Genomic DNA, 21772 nt, shown 5'->3' on the forward strand with positions numbered 1-21772 from the left:
GTTTCAATTACTTAAAATAATTTCAATAAAAAAAAACATTGAAAAAGTAATGCATACATAAGATGGCTGAATATAATAATCTAATATAATTCTTTAAGAAAATTTTTAGATCAGTTTGTTCTGGTGACGTGGTTTGAAAAAGGATTACTTAGTTTTTAATTGGGGATGACATGTCACTTCATTATATTTAGAGGAATTATCACTCCCCTCCCCTGAACTTGGAGAAAATATCAAGTTCCCCTATATTTTTTGAAATATTTCATTCCCTTCCCCCCAAATTAGAAGATTCTATTACCCGATAGTGAGTGTTAGTTTCTACTGTTAAGTGCCTAACCTAATTTTGCAAATGCCCTAAATGCCCCTTTACTTAATCGATGAAAAGAAGAGGAAGCCAGCCCCTCTTACAACTGTTCCTTTCTTCACCATTGCTGCTCCCCGAGAAGACAAAGGCGACTCCGTCTTCACCATCCGTTGCTCACCGAGAAGCCAGCCCTCTCCAGCGTTGCTGCGCACTAAGAAGCCAGATCTCTCATATCTGCGCACCAAGAAGACCCAGGGCGGGCCTGTTGGGTTCTTTTTACAAATTTTGGATGCATTATTTGCTTCTTCAATTCTTCTCTCATTTGGTCATTGACAAAACCCCGTTTTCAAAACTGGAGAATAGCATTTGGATGCACCAATTGGATATTTAATTCTTCTCCACTCCTTTATTTACTGTTCCTCATTAGACGACCACATATATTTCTTTCTTTCAAGTTAAACCAAATCTTTCCAACAATCCCCACACCCTTTTTTTTTTCTCAAAGAAAAGTAAAATAAAATCAGATGTAAATATAAAATCTCCAGTGCTTGAAATGATTTAGTGAACATAGGGCCTGTTTGATTTTTTTTCCAGAGACTGTTTCTCCGTTTTTCTGTGCTCAAAAACGGAAAAACACCCCAAAAACCGTTTGATTTCTCTGTTTCGTTTCACTTGTTTTTGGAAACAGAAATAGAAATTTATGCCTATTTCTGTGTCTGGAAATAGGAATGGAGAAACAAGCTAGACTTGTTTTTCTATTTCTAAAAACAAGTGGGAGCAGCAAAAATTGTGAAAAACCCGATACTTCACTCGACCTACCTAAATCCCTACCCATTGTTGAAACTTCTCGTTATACAAATGCGGCAATTCCAACATTGTTGTGCGAAGCTCACAGTTTCGGATTGCTTTCATCCTTCTGAAGCTCATATCCATGAAGCATACCTGCAACTTCAACATCATGCCTTCAGTCGTGAGTTGCATTCCTATAACGTCGTGCCTTCACTCATGTCTTGAACTCGACTACACCGTTGAAAACATTCAAGGAAATAGAAAAATCAAACACCTTTTTGTAATTCCAGAAATCATTTCCTAGCACAAAAATGGAAAAAACCATTTTTGCTGTTTCTAGACACAGAAACAGGAGAAAAAAAATCAAATGGGCTCATAGTTTTCTTTAAACCCATGGAAATATGCAGTAGGCTGTGAAGCCATGTGACAGTTCAAAATTTGTAAATGTGATAGTTCAAAATTTGTAAGATGAGCTATTCACTGTTAGAAAATGAATGAAATCACAAGTCCAAGAAGAAAATCCCCCAAAAAAAATTCTTGCTTATGATAATGGAGATATTCTTCTATACATTCCAGTATGAGAATGTTCGATTTGTAATTGAAAAACCCTTTTGGAAAGGTACAAAAAACCAACACAGTTACTTGTCATTCCTCAACTGCATCAAATGGCTCAACAAAGAAGTAATAGAAATCATCTTCTCCACCTCCAAATATTTGCCGAAACTAAGATTCCTCTATATCCAGCACTTACTGTTTCCTTCCTCTTCCTTTCTTGCTGGGCTGCACTTCTGCCTGTTCTTTTCCTGAGACTTCCGTTACATCCGCTGCAGAAAAGGTTCAATTGTAGAGCAATGTCAGGAAAAAAATGGAGTACAGTCGCTGGGTTCTCAGTGCGCAACGATGGTGAAGATGAAGTACAGTCGCCTGGGTCTTCTTGGTGAGTAGCAATGGTGAAGGAAGAGGCACGGATATGAGAGGGCTGGCTTCTCGATGAGCAGCGACGGGGAAGACGGAGTTGCCTTTGTCTTCTCAATAAGCATCGACGGAGAAGAAAGAGGTGGTTGTAAGAGGGGCTGGCTTCCTCTTCTTCTTTTCATCGATTAAGTAGAGGGGCATTTAGAGTATTCGCAAAATTAGGTTAAGCACTTAACCTCAGAAACTAACACTCACTAACGGGTGATTTACATCTTCTGATTTGGAGGAGGAGAGTGAAATATTTCAAAATACATGGGGGAAATTAATATTTCCCCAAAGTTCAGGGAGGGGAGTGACAATTCCTCTATAAATATGATGTGTTTTTCATAAGATCAATACCTGTTGGCCAATATGCCAATATAGTACAAATACCTTTTTTTCTGTAAGAATGCAGTACAAATACTTAATACTATGACTTGGACACAGTTGATCAATGAGGGAGCTCTTCTCCTCAAATATAAGCTAGCAGGTTTTCCCTCAAAGTGGGATTCATTCCAGCACAAGGATTTAGAATTTGAGAACCAGGATTATATCACAATTTACTTTTAATCCCCTTCCTATGTCATGGCGATACAGCTAGACTAGCTTGGTCAACTGAGTTTCCAGGTCTATTTGTTTCACTAGATTGGTCTCCAAAGTCTAAGGACAATATGTATAAACATTTTTTAGCGACGGATATTCAGGCCTTCGGTCAGACTAGTCCCGTGGGCTTATACTGACCCCACAATTGTATAGATTGAATCGTATTGGATTGAATGAGAACCATTCAATTTTCACTGAAAACAATGAAGAACACTAAACATCCATGTGTAAGTGGACCCAAATAAGTAAGAAAAGTTGAACTCAGAACTACATGCTTCTGCGGGCCATATTGATCTCAAATTCTATGAAACCTCTAACAACACGGAAAAAGATGCTTCTTGCATGAGAAGCCCTTTGAGCTCTTTTAGTTCTAAAAAGAAAATGATTAATATCAAAAGAAGGGCAAATGTTTTCTGTTTGAGAGCGGCCCTGAACCTAGACACAAGGGTGCACGCCCCCATGAGGGGTATTATGGTCATTGTGCGTCCCCTGTGTCTATAGCGCAGGGGATGTTCTCGAACTTAAACTTTATTGTAGAAACAAAATGCTTTATCAAACACTTAGAGAAGGGCCAATGAACCCACAAATACCGAAAATAATAAAGTCGAAGAAACAAAAAGAGTCCAAAATTAGAACAGAGTGAGAAGATTCAAGCTTCACAGTTCATCAAGAGTAAAAGGTCTCTTGATGACCAATGCAGGATTTGGCTGAATATCAGAGGCGCGAAGAAGGCTGCTGGTTTAAGAGCCTTATCATATTTTATTCGAGATCATTCTCCTGACGTTGTTTGCGTAGCGGAGCCAATGATTAGTGAAAGCAAATTCCCTTTTTTGTTCTTTAAAAAATTGGGGTTTGAGTCTGATTTCATTCACAATTTCCGCATGGACAAGGTCCCTAATATATGGGTAATATGGAAACAAGGAATTCCTCGCCCCTCGATCATCGCGGTGTCTGATCAGCAATTATCATATACTGTGGATTGGTTAGGGAACTGTGTAGGCCTAACTTTTGTTCACGCTAATTGTTTTATGGTCAAATGGAGAGAGCTTTGGTCGGAGCTAGGTTTGGTGGTGAATCCAAATCTACCCTGGTCGGTGATAGGTGATTTCAATGCTACCCTTCTTTCCAACGAGAAAAGGGGTTCAGGGAGATTTAATGCAAAATCAGCAGCTGATTTCCAATCTATGGTGGATACTTGTCTTTTGATACAAGTACCCTCGCAAGGTAAGATGTTTACCTGGACTAACAATCGCCGGCGAGGTAATGTAGCTGCTGTCCTCTACCGAAGTTTCTGCAACAGTAAATGGTTGGATATGTTTAAAAGTACTCTTCAAAGGGTCCTGTTAAGGTCATCCTCTGATCATGCTCCCATTTTAGTTGTGTCAGATTCGATCGCTCGACCAGGTAACATTCCTTTTAGATTTAATAATTTTTGGATGGAGCATGATCTTTTTGATAATGTAATTCAAGATGTGTGGAACCAGGAAATATCTGGAAATCCAATTTTTATTCTTTCTCAGAAATTGAAGTGTGTTAAGATGTTTATCAAGCCTTGGGGAAGAAAAAATTTTCCCAATATAGATAACGAAGTCAAAAAAGCTTATGATCACCTAAATTCTGTTCATCAAGAAATTGAGGCTGCAGGGATGTCAGATGACCTTTTTGGTCGCGAGGCTAATGCCAAAACAGAGCTGTTGAAAGCTACCCAGCTGCAGGATAATCTATGGGCTCAAAAAGCTAAGTTGAGGTGGATGAAAGATGGGGACAAAAATTCAAAGTTCTTTCATCTATCAGTGAAAATGCGACGGGCTCGAAATCAAATTCGTACTTTGCAGAATGCTGATGGGGAGTGGATGAATGACCAGCAACAATTATCTTCATATATTGTCAATTATTATGAGGAATTCCACAGATTATCTATTACTTCTCCTCACCCTGAGCTGCTGGATTGTATTCCATGCATTATTTCGAACGATGATGCTCTTTATTTGGAGGCTGAACCATCTTTAGAGGAAATAAAAAAAGCTGTTTGGGAATTAGACCCAGATAGTTCCCCTGGACCTGACGGCTTCTCAGGGAAATTTTTTAGGCGGGTATGGAGTATTGTTGAGGATGATTTTTGCAGGGCTATTTTGCACTTTTTCAGATGGGGAATCCTTCCATGTGAATAATTTTTTTCTCACTCTTATCCCTAAGGTGGTGGGGGCTACTTCTCTCGACAAGTATAGGCCAATTTGCATGGGAAATTATTTTTGCAAGGTATTATCAAAAATTGTGGCAAGTAGAGTTGCAATTTTACTGCCAAAGCTGATTTCGGAGGAACAAGGGGCGTTTCAGAAGGGGAAGATAATATCAGAAAACATTAGCCTTGCTTCAGAATTGGCAAATCTGATGCATTCCACGGTTAGGGGAGGAGGGATGGGGCTCAAGGTTGATGTACAGAAAGCCTACGATTCTCTATCCTAGGAATTTCTATTTGCTGTCCTTGGGAAGTTTAGTTTTCCTAGGAAATGGATTTCTTGGATTCAAGAAATTCTTTCATCCTCAAGGATTTCGGTTCTAATAAATGGAGGTCCAGAGGGGTTTTTTGGTATGGGTCGTGGTCTTCGTCAAGGCGACCCGTTATCTCCCATTTTGTTTATTTTAGCTGAGGAAGTGCTCTGTAGAGGATTAAATAAATTGGCCTTGGAAGGATTAATCAAGTCGCTGCCAGGTCCAAGAGGTACCTGCACTCCAACTCATCTATTATTCGTGGACGATATTTTCATCTTCATGAATGCGTCGGCGAAATATTGCATTTATTTTTATCAAAGTATCAGGATTTCTCTGGACAACAATTTAATCTCGACAAGAGCAAAGCTTTCTTTGGGAAGGTTGCCCCCCACAGGAAACAATTTATCAGTAATTTATTGGGAATTCAGGCCTCAAAATTCCCTACAAGGTATTTGGGTGTGGAAATCTTCAAGGGAAGAGTGAAGAAAAATCATCTTTTACCTTTGATGGATAAGATTAAATGCAGATTGGCTGCTTGGAAAGGGAAGCTCCTCTCGATGGCTGGTAGGGTGGAGTTGGTTCGATCAGTAATTTCGAGTATTCCTATCCATAATTTTGCAGTTTATTGGTGGCCCCAGTCCATTATTAAAACTGTAGAGCGGTGGATGAGAAATTTTATCTGGTCGGGTCAAATGGAGGTGGGGAAAAAAATTGTGATAAAATGGGAGAACACTTGTAAGCCCAAGGATGAGGGCGGTTTGGGTATCAGAAAACTGAGAGAGGTTAATAAAGCTTGTTTATGCAAGCTCGCCTGGCAGATTAAACATGAAGACAATATTATGAGCAAATTTTTTAGAGCAAGATTTGTTCAGAAAGATGGCTCTCTCAGGAAGGGATATAAATCTTCCTCCATTTTGCCGGGGGCTGAAGAGGGTGTGGAAATTCGTGTCGGACATGGAAAGATGGACAGTGGGAAATGGAGAAAAAATCATGTTTTGGACAGATAAATGGTTAGAAAATTCTTCCCTGGCGGAGTCTTCTAATTTGGAGCAGGAAATGTTCATAGGGAGGACTATGCGACTGGAAGATCTTAATCGAAATGGTGAGTGGTCTTTTCCAAATGTTTTTTCGAAATTTCTTGCTGAGACCTTTGAGAAGGCAAAAAGAATTTCTTTATCGCCTATGGAGGATATATGTCATTGGAAGCTGTCAAATTCTGGGGCATTCTCTTTGCGATCAGCGTGGGAGGAGATAAGGGGGAAAAATCAGAAATTCCCTTGGTTTTCTATTTTATGGAAATCCAAGATTCAGCCTCGTCAAGCTGTGTTTGGTTGGAGGCTTGCTTATAATCGGTTACCCACGGATGAGGAGGTGCGCAGAAGGGGTGTGATGATGCCTTCTAGGTGCATTTTGTGTAGTCACGCAGAAGAATCTATCCCTCATTTATTCATTCATTGTGAGTATACCCAATCTCTGTGGAATTCTTTTTGTGATTTATTCGGTATCAGGTGGCAGCCCCTTGATAGAATGGGGGACCTTTTAGCATGGTGGAAACGGAAAGGGAAGAATTTAACCTTTTCAATTGTGTGGCTTTGTGGCTTTATTCTGATCCCATATGCTATCTGGATGGAGAGAAATGCTAGATATCATGATGGTGCAACTCTTCATTATAAACATATTTTTGCTCGAGTGAAAGGAGAAATTTGTATGATTTCTAGTATACATCTTGGGAAACCCCTTTCCATCCCGGATCTGGTATGTGCTAGAAGAATAGGAATTCCTCGGGTAACAAGAACTCGTAGAGAGATTATTGAAGTTTGATGGTGTCTCCCATTTCCAGGATGGATTAAGCTAAACACTGATGGATGCTCCGTGGGTAATCCAGGGAAGGCCGGAGCAGGCGGGATTTTCATAAACAAGAAGGGGGACAGCCTTTTGAACTATAGAGAATATCTCGGTATCAGAACAAATTTTGAAGCGGAATTTTTGGCAGTGATCGCTGGTCTTGAACAGGCAAAGATAAATGGTTTTCAGCATCTTTGGATTGAATGCGATTCTACGGCAGTGATAATCCTTCTTTCTAAAGGTTTAGTTCCATGGTTTGCTCTACAACGATGGAGGAGTCTGTTATCTTACCTGAATTCAATAAATTGGAAGGTGACGCATTGTTACCGGGAGGCAAATGTGATTGCTGATTTTTTGGCAAAGTCATCAGCGAGATTTGAAGTGTCGTATCCAGTGGAAGTTTGGCCTTGGTTGGTTTCAATGGAATTGGAATTGGATGCTAACCAGCGTCCAAGATATCGCTTTATGAACTTATAGATTTTTATTTTGACTAAGATTTACGGGGGCCTTTTCCTGCTGATGGCAATGTCGAAGGTGGGGCTGGTCAAATTTTATCTTAGTCACTTTCTTGTATGATGGTGGTGATATCTTCTTTTTCTTTTATATTGGGATGTACATTCTTTATTTCTTCTTAATACAACGAATCTTTAGCGAAAAAAAAATGCAGGATTTGGCTGCAATCCACCAGATGCTATCAAAGAAGAAGACGGGATGATTACAATTACAGGTAAAAGCTAGTCTCAGGGGTGAATCCCACATCGATGAGTAAAAGGAAGATCGTGGTTCTTATAAGGAATATTGAAGTCCTCATTCCTTTATGAGGACTTTTAGAACTGTGAGGATGATATTAAATTAGCTTTAGTCAGCAACCCAAATTGGTCAATATCATAAGACGTATTCGATTCCTACCAAAAAAAAAATAAGACGTATTCTATATTTTCTATCATTAAACTCCCAGTGATGGGCCGTAAGGCTAGTTCTTACCTAGCTAAAACAAGTACCACAGGGTACTTTTTCCTTGCGTGAAAACCAAAATTAATTAATCAACCATACTCTGAAACCGTGCAATAATTGCCCTTAAATTAAGTTTTCTGTTTATCTTCTATTTCTCTCCATCAGCCATATGATTGTTCATGGGATCACGTAGCTTCAAGTTAGAAATATAATTTAGTTAGAACAAAGAAGGATGTCTACTCCTAGGAGAGAGGGTATAGATTTACAGGTACAGGCACAGGGTTAAAAGATTTTATTAAGAAGAAATAGTTTATGCATGAAAAAAAAAAGGATCTTTACAAGAGATGACATGGGATTTGTAGAAAAATAAGAACCTAAAATGATGCAAAAAAGAATGAAAATCACAAAGAAACAATCACACAGTGTAAACATGAAGATTTATGTGATTCGATAAAATTGCCTATGCCCATGATGAAATGTGATATGTTTCATTATCAACAGGGAAGATGGTTACAATCGCTCTTCCCCACATCTCTCAGATTGATTACAAAGAAAGAAACTTGCTACAAATATATAGGGAAACCCCATATAAGTAATTAAGATAACACACACTGGTAGCTGATTCCTGAACCCTTGACATGGACTTGCTAGCTTGTGGAGGCCCCAGTAATGAAGATAACACGCTGGTGGCTGAATACTCCGCACCTTAATCCCTCAACCTCTTAACAGCCCTTTGAAATCAACCCACTTACGTAAACAATGGAATACAAGACACTGTACCCCAACAAGATTTCTACTGTTGGAATCCCTCTTTTAGAAACTCCAATGGGTTGATTGTAGTGTCTACCTATAAAGTGAGCTTTCTTGAGAGAATTCCATTTCATGAGAGAGTGGGAAGCCAAAGAAAATATTGCAATAATGTACATATAAGGAGCCTTGATATCTGATCAACCATCTTCTCGCAACAAATTTTTCGCATATTTAAAATAGCAATGCCCTTCAGTTTGATGCAACATGCTAACACTTGAACGTTCAAGACTCACTTATTTAGCCTTTTGAAAACTAAGAACTACATCTTCGAGTATACTCTTTCACAAGCTTTGCAAATAATGAAGATTTCATCTCTAACAATTTTTTTGGGGAATCATATCCCACTACATGGCCTGCTTAAGACAAGAAAACACATTAACCGATTAGGTAAGCACCATAAGAAGAGTAATAAGATGTATTACCAAACTCAACTAAGCCTATTTGATTTGATTGATACATACTAATTATTGGCTACTAACCATTATCAAGGAGGAGAACCTTATCTTTGTCAAGAATTGATGTTATCCTATTGGCAATTGTGATGACAGTAGAGCTTGAGAATTGTCGCCTTAGAGTTTGCTGAATTAGATAATCAGTCGCAGTATCCATAGATGCAGTAGCTTCATCTAGTACTAGCACTTTGCTCTTCTTGAGCAATACCCGCCCTAAACATATTGGTTGCCTTTGACCCATGCTCCAATTCTCTCCATTTTCAATCACTATAAAATCAATAACATACGAAAATGGATTATCTATTTATGATTTTATTTTCATAAAAATTTCTTCCCCTATATTTTGTCAAATAAGAGCTAGGTGGTTGAGATGTACATTAGAAATTAGAGATATCATGCAATAGTAATATTTGAGGGATTTTGCAATTGTGCACATGCAGATTAATGTTGGGCAACCTTGGTGTAGAGTAAATATGAGAAGAAACTTACCTGTAGAATCAAGCTTCATTTCCTTTTTTCTAACTTCATCACTAAGTTGACATCTATCTAAAGCCTAAGACAACAAAATTTCCATGTCAATTTACAACCTTGATTGAATTTTCAAGATTATATAGAACTGATAATTAAAAATGAGCTAAGCAAAAGAAGAAATGAACAAGAAAAGGGGTGCCAAGTGGATATAAAAAATAGGGCAATAAAATAATGCACTTCCTAAGTCCCAACTAAAAGGGTACTTTAGGCCAAACTTGGCCTTAAGGTGATCTAATGCATCCAAACAATGATTTCAATATCTTACGCAAAATAATTTCAAAATTGAAAAAAAAAAAAAAAAAAAAAAAAAGAGACATCCAACCTCAGCAATTAGTGATACATACCCCCAACAGATAAATTGAATTGAGTTCAATGCGTGTGTTAATCATCAATAAGAAGAAGATATGTCCATCCCTTCTTTGTCGTCCTTTAAAAGGTATTATAAAATGAAAAAAATTACTCACCTCCCAGATTTGTTTATCAGTGTATTCTTTAAGCGGATCAAGATTACTTCTTAGAGTACCCTCAAACATTGTTGGGTCTTGTGGGATGATGCTCAATCTTGATCGCAAGTCATGAAGACAAATTTTGGAGATGTTGATACCATCTATCAAGATCTGGCTGACTTCAGGTTCAAGCATACGAAAGAGAGTATGTACAAGAGTTGATTTACCATTTCCTGTTCGTCCAATAATGCCAATCTTCATTCCTCCAGGAATTATGCATGTGAGACCTCGCAAGACAAGAGGAAGTTGTTGGGCATACCGGACCTACATACATATTCAGTAATCAAATTATGAAGCTTAGTAGAATTCCATAAGAGTGGGAGAATAGTCCAACAACTTTAGATTTAAGAAAACCTGTTCCATGAAACAAAAAAAATAAGAAAATAAAGACTTAAGGAATTTAGATTAGGGATTACCTGCAAATGAACAATTTCAACTTTCCCTTGTGATGGCCATTCATGACTTGGCCTATTTTTTTTTTACCAATAAAGGAGGCTCACTAGGTATGCATGTGTATTGAAGTATTCTCTCAACAGATACGATTCTATTCTCAAGATGGGTAAGATCCCAGACGACCCCGTGCATACTAAAACTAAGCCCATATGTGATTGCTAAATCCACAACACCTTCAAGAGAGAAAATAAAACAAAAATAAAATTTAAATCATATTTTTGTGTGTGCAAAATCATATTTTCCGTAAAAAATGATTTTATAAGAACACAAGGTCAAATTTTTACCAGGACTGAGTACTTCCTTTGGCATTAAGATAAAGAAAAATAAAAATATAACATATGTGATGGATGCGAAAATATCCGAGCGGGAGCATAACCACTCCATTGCACCAGAGAAATAAAATTTGGGTTGGGAATACCCATATACTAAATTGAGATTTGTGTCCATAAACCTTTTCTCTTGGTCAAAGCATCTGATTGTAGTTGAACCTAAACAAGATTATGCAAAATGCTGTATAATTGGAGCCTGGCATACTCCGGCCATCCGTGATAGTTCTCGTGCTGTAAGTGTATAGTATTGCTACAAGTTGAGTTTCATAAAAATTGAAAAATTAGGTACACTGTAGAAACATATGTAATAAATGTATAGTTAGTTAGAAAATGATACAAATTTTTTTATGGGTGATTTTTTAATATAAGCTACTTACATTTAGACTGTTGATGGTGATACCATCATCATAGATGAAACTGGAGGAAAATACCCATTCTATTTTATTTATGAAGAAAAGAACACTATCCGATCATGCACTTTTGAGCCTAGAAACACGGACAATGAAATGACTATCTTGCCCATGTTGGATGGCTTGATGCAAATTCCCATCGGCCCCATGTTGGCATATGTGCCACACCATCCTCTCTCCCTTTATTTATTTCAACTTTTCAATGATCACCACTTTTTTTTTTATTGGTTGACTAAATTATATGCATTACTTATATATTGACTATATCTCAAAATATTTAACCGAAAATTTTGATCACTAAAAATTTGATTGAACATGAGATTTGTGGTCTCACTTTTTTCTCCTATCCGACCAATCTTTCCCTTGTGTTGTTTGGTAATAGAGATAAAAATATTTACTTACTTGAATGTGAGTGAGTAGCCTAAGCTTACTTTCTCACAAAACAAACCCTCTCTCAAAAAGTAAAATAACTCACCTAACAGATAGGACGGTTAAATAGACCAATTTTTTATTATTATAAAATTACAACTCCAATTAATAACCGTCTATAACCATATATAATTTTTGGTAAACCTAGATTTTCTAACGATGGACTGAAATGTATGACCTTATTTTTTTTTTCAGTAAGAGTATGGCCTTATACACTATCGCCCAAGGCTTATGAATATATAGTTTAGTGTAAAATACAACGTAGTCCCAGCCTAGTTAGCTAGGTACTCCAGTTACTCTAAATGCAATGTCTTTGCATGCTTTTCCATACAGCGTGACGTGCACGTTTCAATTAAGAAATAAAGAGAAATGTGAAAAATGATAGAAGATAAAAAGAGTGGAAAAGAAATATGGAAGAGTAGAAGAATATTTTTTCCATTAAAATTTATTGACTAATTAATAATCTGGCTATGTTTCCTAAGTGGTCCACCAAGATAGGCTTCTCTTGACTGCACACATATGGAAATTCCATTAAAGCTCAAATTTTATTAATGTTGGTTGTCAAAACCAGTACCTATCTATTTATTAAATTTAAACCTAATTGGTTGAGAATTCAACTATTGCAATTCTATCAACTTCAATTTAAATGGTGAGAAGTTCAGACATTGTGGGCCATGCAATGGACATGGCTCCAAAACATGACACATGACTAATTTAAATGACGAACAAATATCATATGGTTAGTTTGACTAAAGCAATTCTCTAATTACCCTTAATTTTTTGACCACTAAGAGAAGTCTTAGCCTTATATATAGTGGACATTTTCCTTTAATACTTAATATTTAGTTATTGAGAGTTATTTATTAATATACCATTTACTAATTGAAATTCTCTCACCAATATCTCATTTGAAATCATCCATTAGTTTATTTTCAAAATTATCAACTGATTTATTACTTGGCTAGTGCTAAAAGAAAGTATTTATTCTCATTATTTGTTAACTTATGTTAATTATTAACTAATTTTTTAAAATAGTAGTTTTATCATGGATATTAAAATCCGGCTTCCATAAACTACTATTTCAGTGGGTGATTTTTCATTCCATAAAATCTTTTAGTTTGAGCTCCATCCAATGGAGGCAAAGCATATTATATTTTATCTATATATAGCTAAAACATTTAATACATATCAAAAGCATAGTTATAGCCCTTTACGTTCATTTGCACTTTAACAACATTGGCTTTGTTTAGTCAATTTTTCTCAAACAATTTTGGTAAGCGAGTGACTATCAATTTGCAACAAATTACATGAATATTTTTTTTATTACAAAATGGATTTCCTGTATATATTTTTTATAAATTCAAGAAGAATATTAAGGTTTAAATCACAATTTTCTCACCCAAACATATCTGCATCCACTTCTAAATCCATTTAGGTGCGAATAACAATTCAAAACTCACTGATAAAAAATTTTGAACTAACTTATATTATGTCCATGTTAACTATGGAGAGGATAATGGCTAAGATTGATTTGAAAGCGGAAGTGGTGATATAATTACCTGGTACCAGATGCATGCTAGAGTCATTGGAATAAAAACTATTAACATTTTCCATAAAACCTGTGACATTACTGCAATAGTTCCAAGGAATCCTATGACTGAGATAAGAAATTCTTCTATACGATGTGGAATTGAGGTATCAACTACACTTTGATCTGTGGATACCTGCATACACAAATAAACTTTATTCAAGTTTTAACATCATATTAACCTTTTGTGGTGAGCAAATAAGGTCATTTGGATTACAAGAGCATATAAGCAAATTTACTAACCCGATTTAAAATCCTTCCACTCGAAGTAGATTCGAAAAATAATAAGGGAGCACGAAAAATGTATAAATGAATTTTGTTGAAGAATAGAGTTGATGTCTTGTATCCAACAATTGTAATGAGCATGGACCTTATAAGTACACAAAGAGAACTTCCAAGGGTTAAAGCGACATAAATAAAGAGGAGTTTCGATTGTCTAATATGAGGTCTCACATCTTCTGAAACGGGAGTAGCTAACACCATCTAATAACTACTAACAATCAGAAGAAATTGAAAAAGAATTTGAACCAATAATATCAATGGTACAAAAACCCCTCTATATGCAGCGGTAACATATTTCCAATAGACTGACAGACTAATTGCACCATTTTCCCTCTTCTCTTCTTGGATAAGTTGCTCTTCTAGCCCAACTTGGTTCTCTATTTTGTTGTTTTTGGATTCCCCTTCCTCATCATCTTGAGTAGACTTCTTACTATACAAAATAATAGTATCCACCTCATCATTAACTAAATTATCCAAAGCAGCCACACATTCGATAGAATTAATTTTTGTCAAAGCTTTCTTATGTGCACCCATTAATTCCATAAAGTCAGTTCTTGAACTAAAAATTTGTTCATATTTTCCTGCTTGAGTAATCTGTCCATCTCTCATAACCTACCAAATAAGGGAAGGTAAATAATTGTTCTTATACCAGATTTAGGGACTTCAAATTGGGAAGGGAAAATGGCATATTCTTACCAGGATAAGATTAGCAGAACGTAAAAACTCTATTAATTGGTGAGTAACATAAATTATTGTTTTTGAAGCCAAAATTCCTAATAAACATTCCTGCCAACAAAAATTTAGATGTTCACATTTAAGAACTAAAAAATAATATCTAGCTACTTAAAAGAGATAAATAGTTATACATACTAATATATTTATTTTCCTAATGTAAGTAATATAAAAAGCATAACTTAAGGAGATACAGAACTTAATATCATGTGTCTATCTATCTTGTTTTTTTAGACGTCAATAACAACCTTAAATTAATTTTTAGAGCAAACTTACTTTCCAATGAACAAAATTGTAATGTAGGTAATGAAATATATAGTTTCAATCAAATTTCATCAAAGAAAACTTTGGAAGTAGAGATCAAAGGAAACTACCTTAAAAAGATGAGTTCCTATGTGCACATCCACAGCACTAAAAGGATCATCAAGTAAATAAATATCCGCATCATGGTATAAAGCATGTGCAGTCTGAATTCTTTGCTTTTGCCCACCACTTAGGTTGATCCCCCTTTCCCCTATAGTAGTCTGGTCCCCAAAGGCACAAAATTCTAGGTCCTTCTTCAATGAACATGCTTCAAGGATCATCTCATACCTCCTCTTATCTATCTCTTTACCAAACAATATATTGTCTATTAGTTTTCCACTCTGTATCCAAGGTGATTGTGAAACATAGGCTTTTTTACCATTCAACTTAATTGTTTCAGATACTATCGGCACTTCTCCCAATATACTAGAAAGTAAGCTTGACTTGCCTGACCCAACTGAACCACAAATAGCCACTCTCATACTGTGATACACTTGAAAATTAAGATATTTCAATGTTAGAGTAGGGGAATGAAGATCCCAAGCGAAATTACCCTCGACTATCTCAACTGCAACTTGGGCACTATCTCTTGGAATCTTTTGTATTATATTCGGATGAAATTCATCAAGACAGAGGAATGAGACTATCATATCAAGAGAAACTTTAGTTTGAATTACCATGGATATTGTATCTGGAAGATTATAAATGGGCCCTTGGAGTATCTCAAATGTTGCAAGTGCAGATAGAATCTTCCCTGACTCTAACGGAATTCTCATTAAGATACAAAACCCAAAAGTAACCGTGGACAAAAGCATGGGAGCAGATAAGTAGACAAAGACAGTCATAGCTGATGTATAAACTAACTTCTTTAACCATCTTGTTTCAAAGCTCCTGAGTTCAACTATCATAGCCAAGAACTTCATCTCCCAACCTTGGAGCTTGAGAATCCTTATATTTCTCAGAGCCTCAGATGTTACCTTCATCCTTTGATCCTTTGAATCCATTAACTTCCCTTGAAATTTCTCTTGTAGTTTTCCTAGTGGAATATTTACCAACATTAAAATCAATCTGGTAACAAAAGCCACAAGTGAAGCAAGCCCAACGTGCTTGTACAAGATCAATAATGCTAGAACAACCTGAAGAGGAACCTTCCATATATCGTGCAAGTACCAACTGAAAAGGCTAGTCCTCTCAACATCAACACTCATTAAATTAATGTTCTCTCCACTACTGTGGACTTGCTTTGCTTGGTTTGAAAGCTTGAGACCTTTGTTATAGATTATAGCAAATAAGGAAGCACGGATCCTAATTGCCATCTTTCATAGTAGAAAGGACAAATGTCTATCAGAAAGGCCATTTATGAGCTTTGAAAGAAAGAAAATAAACACTAGTGTATGGCCTTCATAGTTTAGTTGGTGAGGACTATTGTGATATTGAACAAAAGCAAAAATAAGATATGGCCAAACATAAGAAGCCAGTGTGCGTATAATGGAGAATAGAGCGGTCCATAAAATTTCTTTCCACAATGAGAAACCCAATGCCTTCCCCAACTTGAGTGTGCTTACCTGACCACCTTTACCACTGCCATTAGCATCAGAATCAAGTTTATTTCTAAAATGATTGAAGACCGAATTGGCACTATCAGGATTAGCAAGTTGAGGAATATCTTTAAGGTCTAGTGTTTTCTTACACCCGAGTGCAAGCAAAGGGCCCATCCAAGTGAAAGTAAAAATACTAAGAAGCCTGGCATTTGCATAAGGAGTCACACTCTCTCCACCAATACTTGATCCTTGTCCATCATCACAATTGTTATGATTTGAACTACTTTCCAACAAAGGCTCCAAAAGATCTCCTTCTCTCCCATTGCCAAACAACCTGGTACACCACAAGGAAAGACTAGCAATAATGGATACAACATTAGTGAACCATAGTAAGAGTGGTAAAGAGGAATGTTTCCAATATAAACTGAGATGTATAACAAGATAGAAACAAGACATTAGGGAGTAGAAGACCCATGTAGGAAAAGGATTGCAACATGCTGTGTGAAAAGAACATCCAAATATTCATATCATTCCTTAATTCTTCAGAAGCATCCATATTTACAAATTTCCTTTTCTTCTGTTTGTAATTTGATGGCTTATCTCAGTTAAGTCCAATGCAAATCCTACAAGCTTTACCACATTTTGAATTGAGGTAGACTCATTTATAAAGATGTTGTGTCTAGACCAATATTGGAGTCTTAATGTCACTGAAATGTAGTTGAACCTGCAAATGAACAGGCAAAATAAAATTGTTTGAGAATATATATATAAGGAGCTAAAGAATTATTCAAAATCTTAACATAGAGTAGCCATTTTGCAAGAAAAAAAAAAAACACCTTTCCAATGCTATCAAGTAGTCTGTTATTAAGGATTTTGACTATGAATTTGTAACGATGTTATAAAGAGATGGGCTACAATCAAGAATAGGTTCCAGGCCAAGAACCTTGGGAGAGGTTATCTTTTGTAACGCAGCCAACTTGTTTGGCTTGCAGGACTTGATGGCAACAATGATCTCTTCAGGGCAACACCATTAATTTCTACTCCTAAGAGAGGAAATGATCTAGTTCTCTGAGAAAAGAGAGAGAGAGAGAGAGAGAGAGAGGTGCACCTTGACGAAGAAGCTTCAAATTATCCAGTGTATTTGAGTGATGAACGTTAAATTTCTTTCATCTCCTGATTGTCTTCAACAAACTTGGAAGCGCAGGGGGAGTATTTCCTAATTACGAAAGATTGAAACGAAATGGGCGTCTCTCTATGAGTTGGCCCCTCAGCTTGCTTCCTAAGAAAGAGGAAATGGCTGGTTCGCCCTTATTCTCTGGAAGAAACATACTTCCTGGGAAAGAGGAAAATGTCTGGTCCGCCCATATTCTCATAGGAAAGTGGTTTGTGCATGGTTCTAAGTATCGATATCGGATCAACTGTATTATATCAGTGTCTAAATATGATTCGAGCCAAATCCTCTGCTGCTTTTTAGCATCAGATTCCCTCTCATGTCCTGCTTTTCAGCTACTTCAGTCATGGTGATCTGCTCAAAACCTGCATTAGAAACTTTCTCTATGATAACACTTACCTCTGAAAATCAGATTCCAAGACCCTTTTTGTTAAGGTCTGTGAAGAACTCAGGTTCTTCAAGGTGATCAACCATGGCATCCCAATGGAGTTTATCCCCAATTTAGAATCTAGCTAAAGCTGTTAACTTCTCCTTACCACCACTTGAGAAAGAGAAAGTACCCTTCTAACCCATTTGGGCATGGAAGCATGAAAAATGGATCAAACATGCAGTGACATTTTGAAAAAGATTATCTCTAAGAATTGCTTTAATATGGGATTTTTCTTGATATTTTGATTTCAGGTAATAAGCAATCAAAACATTGTCTTTATTTATCCTCCAAATAGAATGAGCAGTAACATGTAATGCAAACATAGAACTGGAAGTAGATAATCAAAATTAATCTTCAAATATTGCTCAACCTAGAGTCTTTGTCCAAACCATTCCGTTCTCGATTATCCAATAACAGACTTCAATTAGTCCAGGGCCGAAACCCAACAGCTTAAAAGCAATTTGGTCTGGACTCCAAGTTGATGTGTCATAGTGGCATGCCACGATCGCATGATTCACTTTCTTCTTAGCATATATATATATATATATATATATATATCAACTGCAAATACTTTAACTTTCTGAATAACATGGCAATAATAGACTTGAAATGGGAATGGTTGACTATGACATATGGCTGGTGGTTCAAAGAGGTTTCCATGGATGAGTTTCAAAGCTCCAATTGTGGCATTCTCATAAGATCCTTCAATGCTCTCAATACTCTATATGCATAAATGGTGGCCTAATTTCTCAACAACGAAATCAATAAGATCCTCGACAGAAGTCACACAGCTTCTCTGCTCACCTTGAGTGGGACTCTTCTCACATATCCTGAGGGTGACTTTAACGTACTCATCCATGTCTGACTCATCCACCACACCAAAAAACTTCTTCAGTTCCTTGATCTGGGCAAAGTAAAATGGGATTTTTGACGCTAGAGGTCGCGGCATGAATGATTTATATGACATTGGATCCCTAAGATCAGGAACATGTATGTAACTTCCCTCTTGCACCATTGACTCATGAAAACATGACAATCCCCCTCGAATGGCTATTGATGGAGGTATTTCTTTTGGGAGGTCATCATATTTCACTTTGAAAGCATTTGGCCACTTGGCTACTGGTGGCAGGTATGGATCATCCATTGGCTTCTTAATCAGTGCATTTGTAGAACAAGCAACATTAGCCTGCTCACAGAATGAGGGTAGGTGGGAAGGTAGTTTGTTTTCCTCCATAAGTTTCATAAATGAAGCTGCCTGATGGAGGCTTAATGGAGAAGCCTTTGCTGCTAACCATTGTGGAGGGTGTGGACAATCAATATGCTCTTTCCAATATTGTGAGAAAACATTTTCAGCTCGAGAACCCTACAATTTCATGGGAAAAAATCACAACCAAATAATAAAGATAAAACAAGAACCACTTTCAAATGAATGGATGATAGAAAGTCTTTGATTTTCTTACACTAAAGTATGCTACTATTAGATTTCCAAGCAAGAGAATGGGATGCATCATGGTGGAATTGAAGAGAGAATGGAATGTATTGGGTATGTGCCTTTGTCGGAAATAGTTGCGTTCTGTGTTTGGGAGGGGGAATTTCAATTTATGGGAAAAGTCTGTGCACACCATTGGGTTGCCTAGATTTTGTGTCATTCTCACTCCCTCACACCCAGGGAAAAGATATCCATGCTCATATGTTTTTCGCGCTGCCATTGGTTGTGCCCAATCTTCTCCCTTAATTCATATAAAGGGAAAGTTTATTTTATCCACTAACAAAAAAGTTTCCAAACTAGTTTGCCAAGTAAATTGCAACCAACTCTATTTTCCTATTCTTCCTTATTTCTCATTCACTTCATCACTCCCACCTTTTTCTCCTCTCCATCATAGTCTCCCACCTTTTCTCATTAGAGCCTTATTTTGCCAAGTGATAAAATCCAATATGCCCCAAACTAAACAATCAATTAGTGGACTAAACCCCTACCTACCCACAAATTTGGGCATCAATTAATCATTTGTCACATGTTTATATATTTGTGCGATGAAGGAAATCTTACTCTGGTAAGACAACTTAATTAGAACTTAAATTTTGATGGGCATGATCTCTATAATATCTATAAGAACATTCATCCATTTCAAGGTTGCAGCTCAATATGCTCTTCCCACTTGGAGATATGTCACAAAATTTGATTGACAAACTCAACTTTGAAAGACTTGGCAAACCCTTAAAATTCCAAGGTTGAAACATGGTGGGCCAATAGTAAATTTAAATGACTAGTCCAAAGTCAAAAGTGACTTGCCCATCAAAAAAATCAATTTCAATAGTGGAACCTTTCACATGCTTAGGTATTGGGTGGTTTTGACTAAGTGAACCATTAAATAAATATAAAATCATTAAGGGAAATTAGGTGTCGACTCATTGGATTTGCCATTTTTTCTTGTATGATCTTTTCAATTAAGTGAGGCCTAAATTGTTTGTGAAATTGCAGCTTCTGTTGATAGCTCGGAAGCTGCTGCTCGGGTTGAGGAGGTTCAGGTAGAGAGATTCGAACCAGGTACTACTAAGATTTTTGGTTTTCGTCAGCGAGTAATATATGAAGATAATTGTGCAAAGTGTGGTTTCTGTAAGCGGATGGGTCATCAAGTAAATAATTGTCAACTCAAAAAGATGGAGGATGAGAAGCAGAGTGCTCGTGACAATGTAAGGGTACCAGGTGCGGTATACGAGGAAGACGGAGTTGACTCGGACAAGGGGGACTCGTTGGGTATCTCTGGTCCAAATCTGCCTCTCCAAAATCAGATTTTGAAAAATAAAGGGGAGTTACCTATTGAAGAGGGAAACGGCTCTGCTGGACAATCTCATAATAATATCTCTTCTCAACTTCCAAATATAGAAGAAGGTGTGATTCAAATTAATTTGAATCCGGCTAATACAAATCTCCCAATTTTGGAAACTGTGGGATTAGCACAGGAGAGAGTTGAGTCAGATAAGGACTCTAGTGATGATGTGGAGGGGTCTGATTCTGGTTCTGAATCAGAATTAGAATCTGATTCAGACCAGAATTCTGGTTCAAAAGAGAGTGGACCGTATCAGGTCCGATCTTCCCCAGTCTATGATACGGTGAATACTTCTCAGCAGGAAGTCTCTTTGGCGAGGGTGTTGCAGGGTCCTGTGAGAATGTCATCGTGCACAAAGAGAACGGGACTGATTCAGGGATCCAGTCGGGGCGGCCTGACGAGCAGGGGTGGTCGGATCTCTTCCTCTGGGTATGGTCCGGCCCCTACCTCTACAATTAGTAGAAGGGAGATTGCTGTGATGGGCGCTCAGGCAGTGGATAGAGTTGTTTTGCTGGGTGAGCAGGGTAAAACAGTGGGAGAAAAAAAGGGGAAGAAGAAAAAAGGAGGAGGTCAGACATCTATATCTGACAAGATCGCGGACTCAACAAGTTGATCATGCGTGTTCTTTTCTGGAATATTCGTGGTGTGAAGAAGGAGGCTGGTAAGAGATTTTTACAATCTCTTATTTCAGAGAATTCTCCAGATATTCTGTGTTTGGCTGAACCAATGGTTCAGGTGAGTAAATTCCCTGTTTTATTTTTTAATAAATTGGGATATTCGGCAAAGTTTATCCATAATATCCGCCATGAAAGGTTGTCTAACCTGTGAATAATTTAGAAACGTGGTCTGAGTCACCCTTCCATTGTCTCAATGTCGGATCAACAGCTCTCTATTGAGGTCGACTGGCAAAGGAAAAAACTGCTTTTGTCCTTTATTCATGCTAGTTGCTTTAAAATTGAGCGTAGAGATTTGTGGTCGGAATTGGCGGCTGTTTCAGCAGCTTCTCTCCCTCTGCTTATTGTTGGTGATTTTAAT

General features: G+C 37.2%; 2 protein-coding genes and 1 pseudogene across 2 annotated transcripts; 1 reads left to right on the forward strand and 2 right to left on the reverse strand.

Moving 5' to 3' along the window:
• Positions 1–1755: 1755 nt before the first annotated feature.
• Positions 1756–5113, forward strand: LOC122066356. Its single transcript, XM_042630176.1, has 3 exons — positions 1756–2027; positions 3348–4740; positions 4844–5113. The coding sequence occupies exons 1-3, from the start codon at positions 1756–1758 to the stop codon at positions 5111–5113; spliced, it is 1935 nt and encodes a 644-aa protein (XP_042486110.1).
• A 3888-nt stretch (positions 5114–9001) lies between these two features.
• Positions 9002–17955, reverse strand: LOC122066357 (annotated as a pseudogene).
• Positions 17956–18473: 518 nt separating this feature from the next.
• Positions 18474–19417, reverse strand: LOC122066358 (polygalacturonase 1 beta-like protein 1). The gene is made up of 2 exons (XM_042630177.1): positions 19367–19417; positions 18474–19269 (listed from the first exon to the last, which is right to left on the reverse strand). Exons 1-2 carry the CDS (start codon positions 19415–19417, stop codon positions 18628–18630), a joined length of 693 nt encoding a protein of 230 aa, XP_042486111.1. The 3' UTR covers positions 18474–18627.
• Between the last annotated feature and the right edge of the window lie 2355 nt (positions 19418–21772).

This window comes from Macadamia integrifolia, unplaced genomic scaffold (genome assembly GCF_013358625.1).
Source record: "Macadamia integrifolia cultivar HAES 741 unplaced genomic scaffold, SCU_Mint_v3 scaffold2360, whole genome shotgun sequence".
Classification (NCBI taxonomy): Eukaryota; Viridiplantae; Streptophyta; class Magnoliopsida; order Proteales; family Proteaceae; genus Macadamia; species Macadamia integrifolia.

What these genes read in the sequence shown, in the direction of transcription:
- LOC122066356 (XM_042630176.1), top strand. Translation starts at nt 1,756, where the DNA reads ATGGCTCAACAAAGAAGTAATAGAAATCATCTTCTCCACCTCCAAATA. An exon ending in CAGTCGCCTGGGTCTTCTTG is followed by an intron (nt 2,028 to 3,347) that starts GTGAGTAGCAAT and finishes TGACCAATGCAG; the next exon opens with GATTTGGCTGAATATCAGAG. An exon ending in CAGGGAAATTTTTTAGGCGG is followed by an intron (nt 4,741 to 4,843) that starts GTATGGAGTATT and finishes CTTATCCCTAAG; the next exon opens with GTGGTGGGGGCTACTTCTCT.
- LOC122066358 (XM_042630177.1), bottom strand. Translation starts at nt 19,417, where the DNA reads ATGATGCATCCCATTCTCTTGCTTGGAAATCTAATAGTAGCATACTTT. An exon ending in TAATAGTAGCATACTTTAGT is followed by an intron (nt 19,270 to 19,366) that starts GTAAGAAAATCA and finishes ATGAAATTGTAG; the next exon opens with GGTTCTCGAGCTGAAAATGT.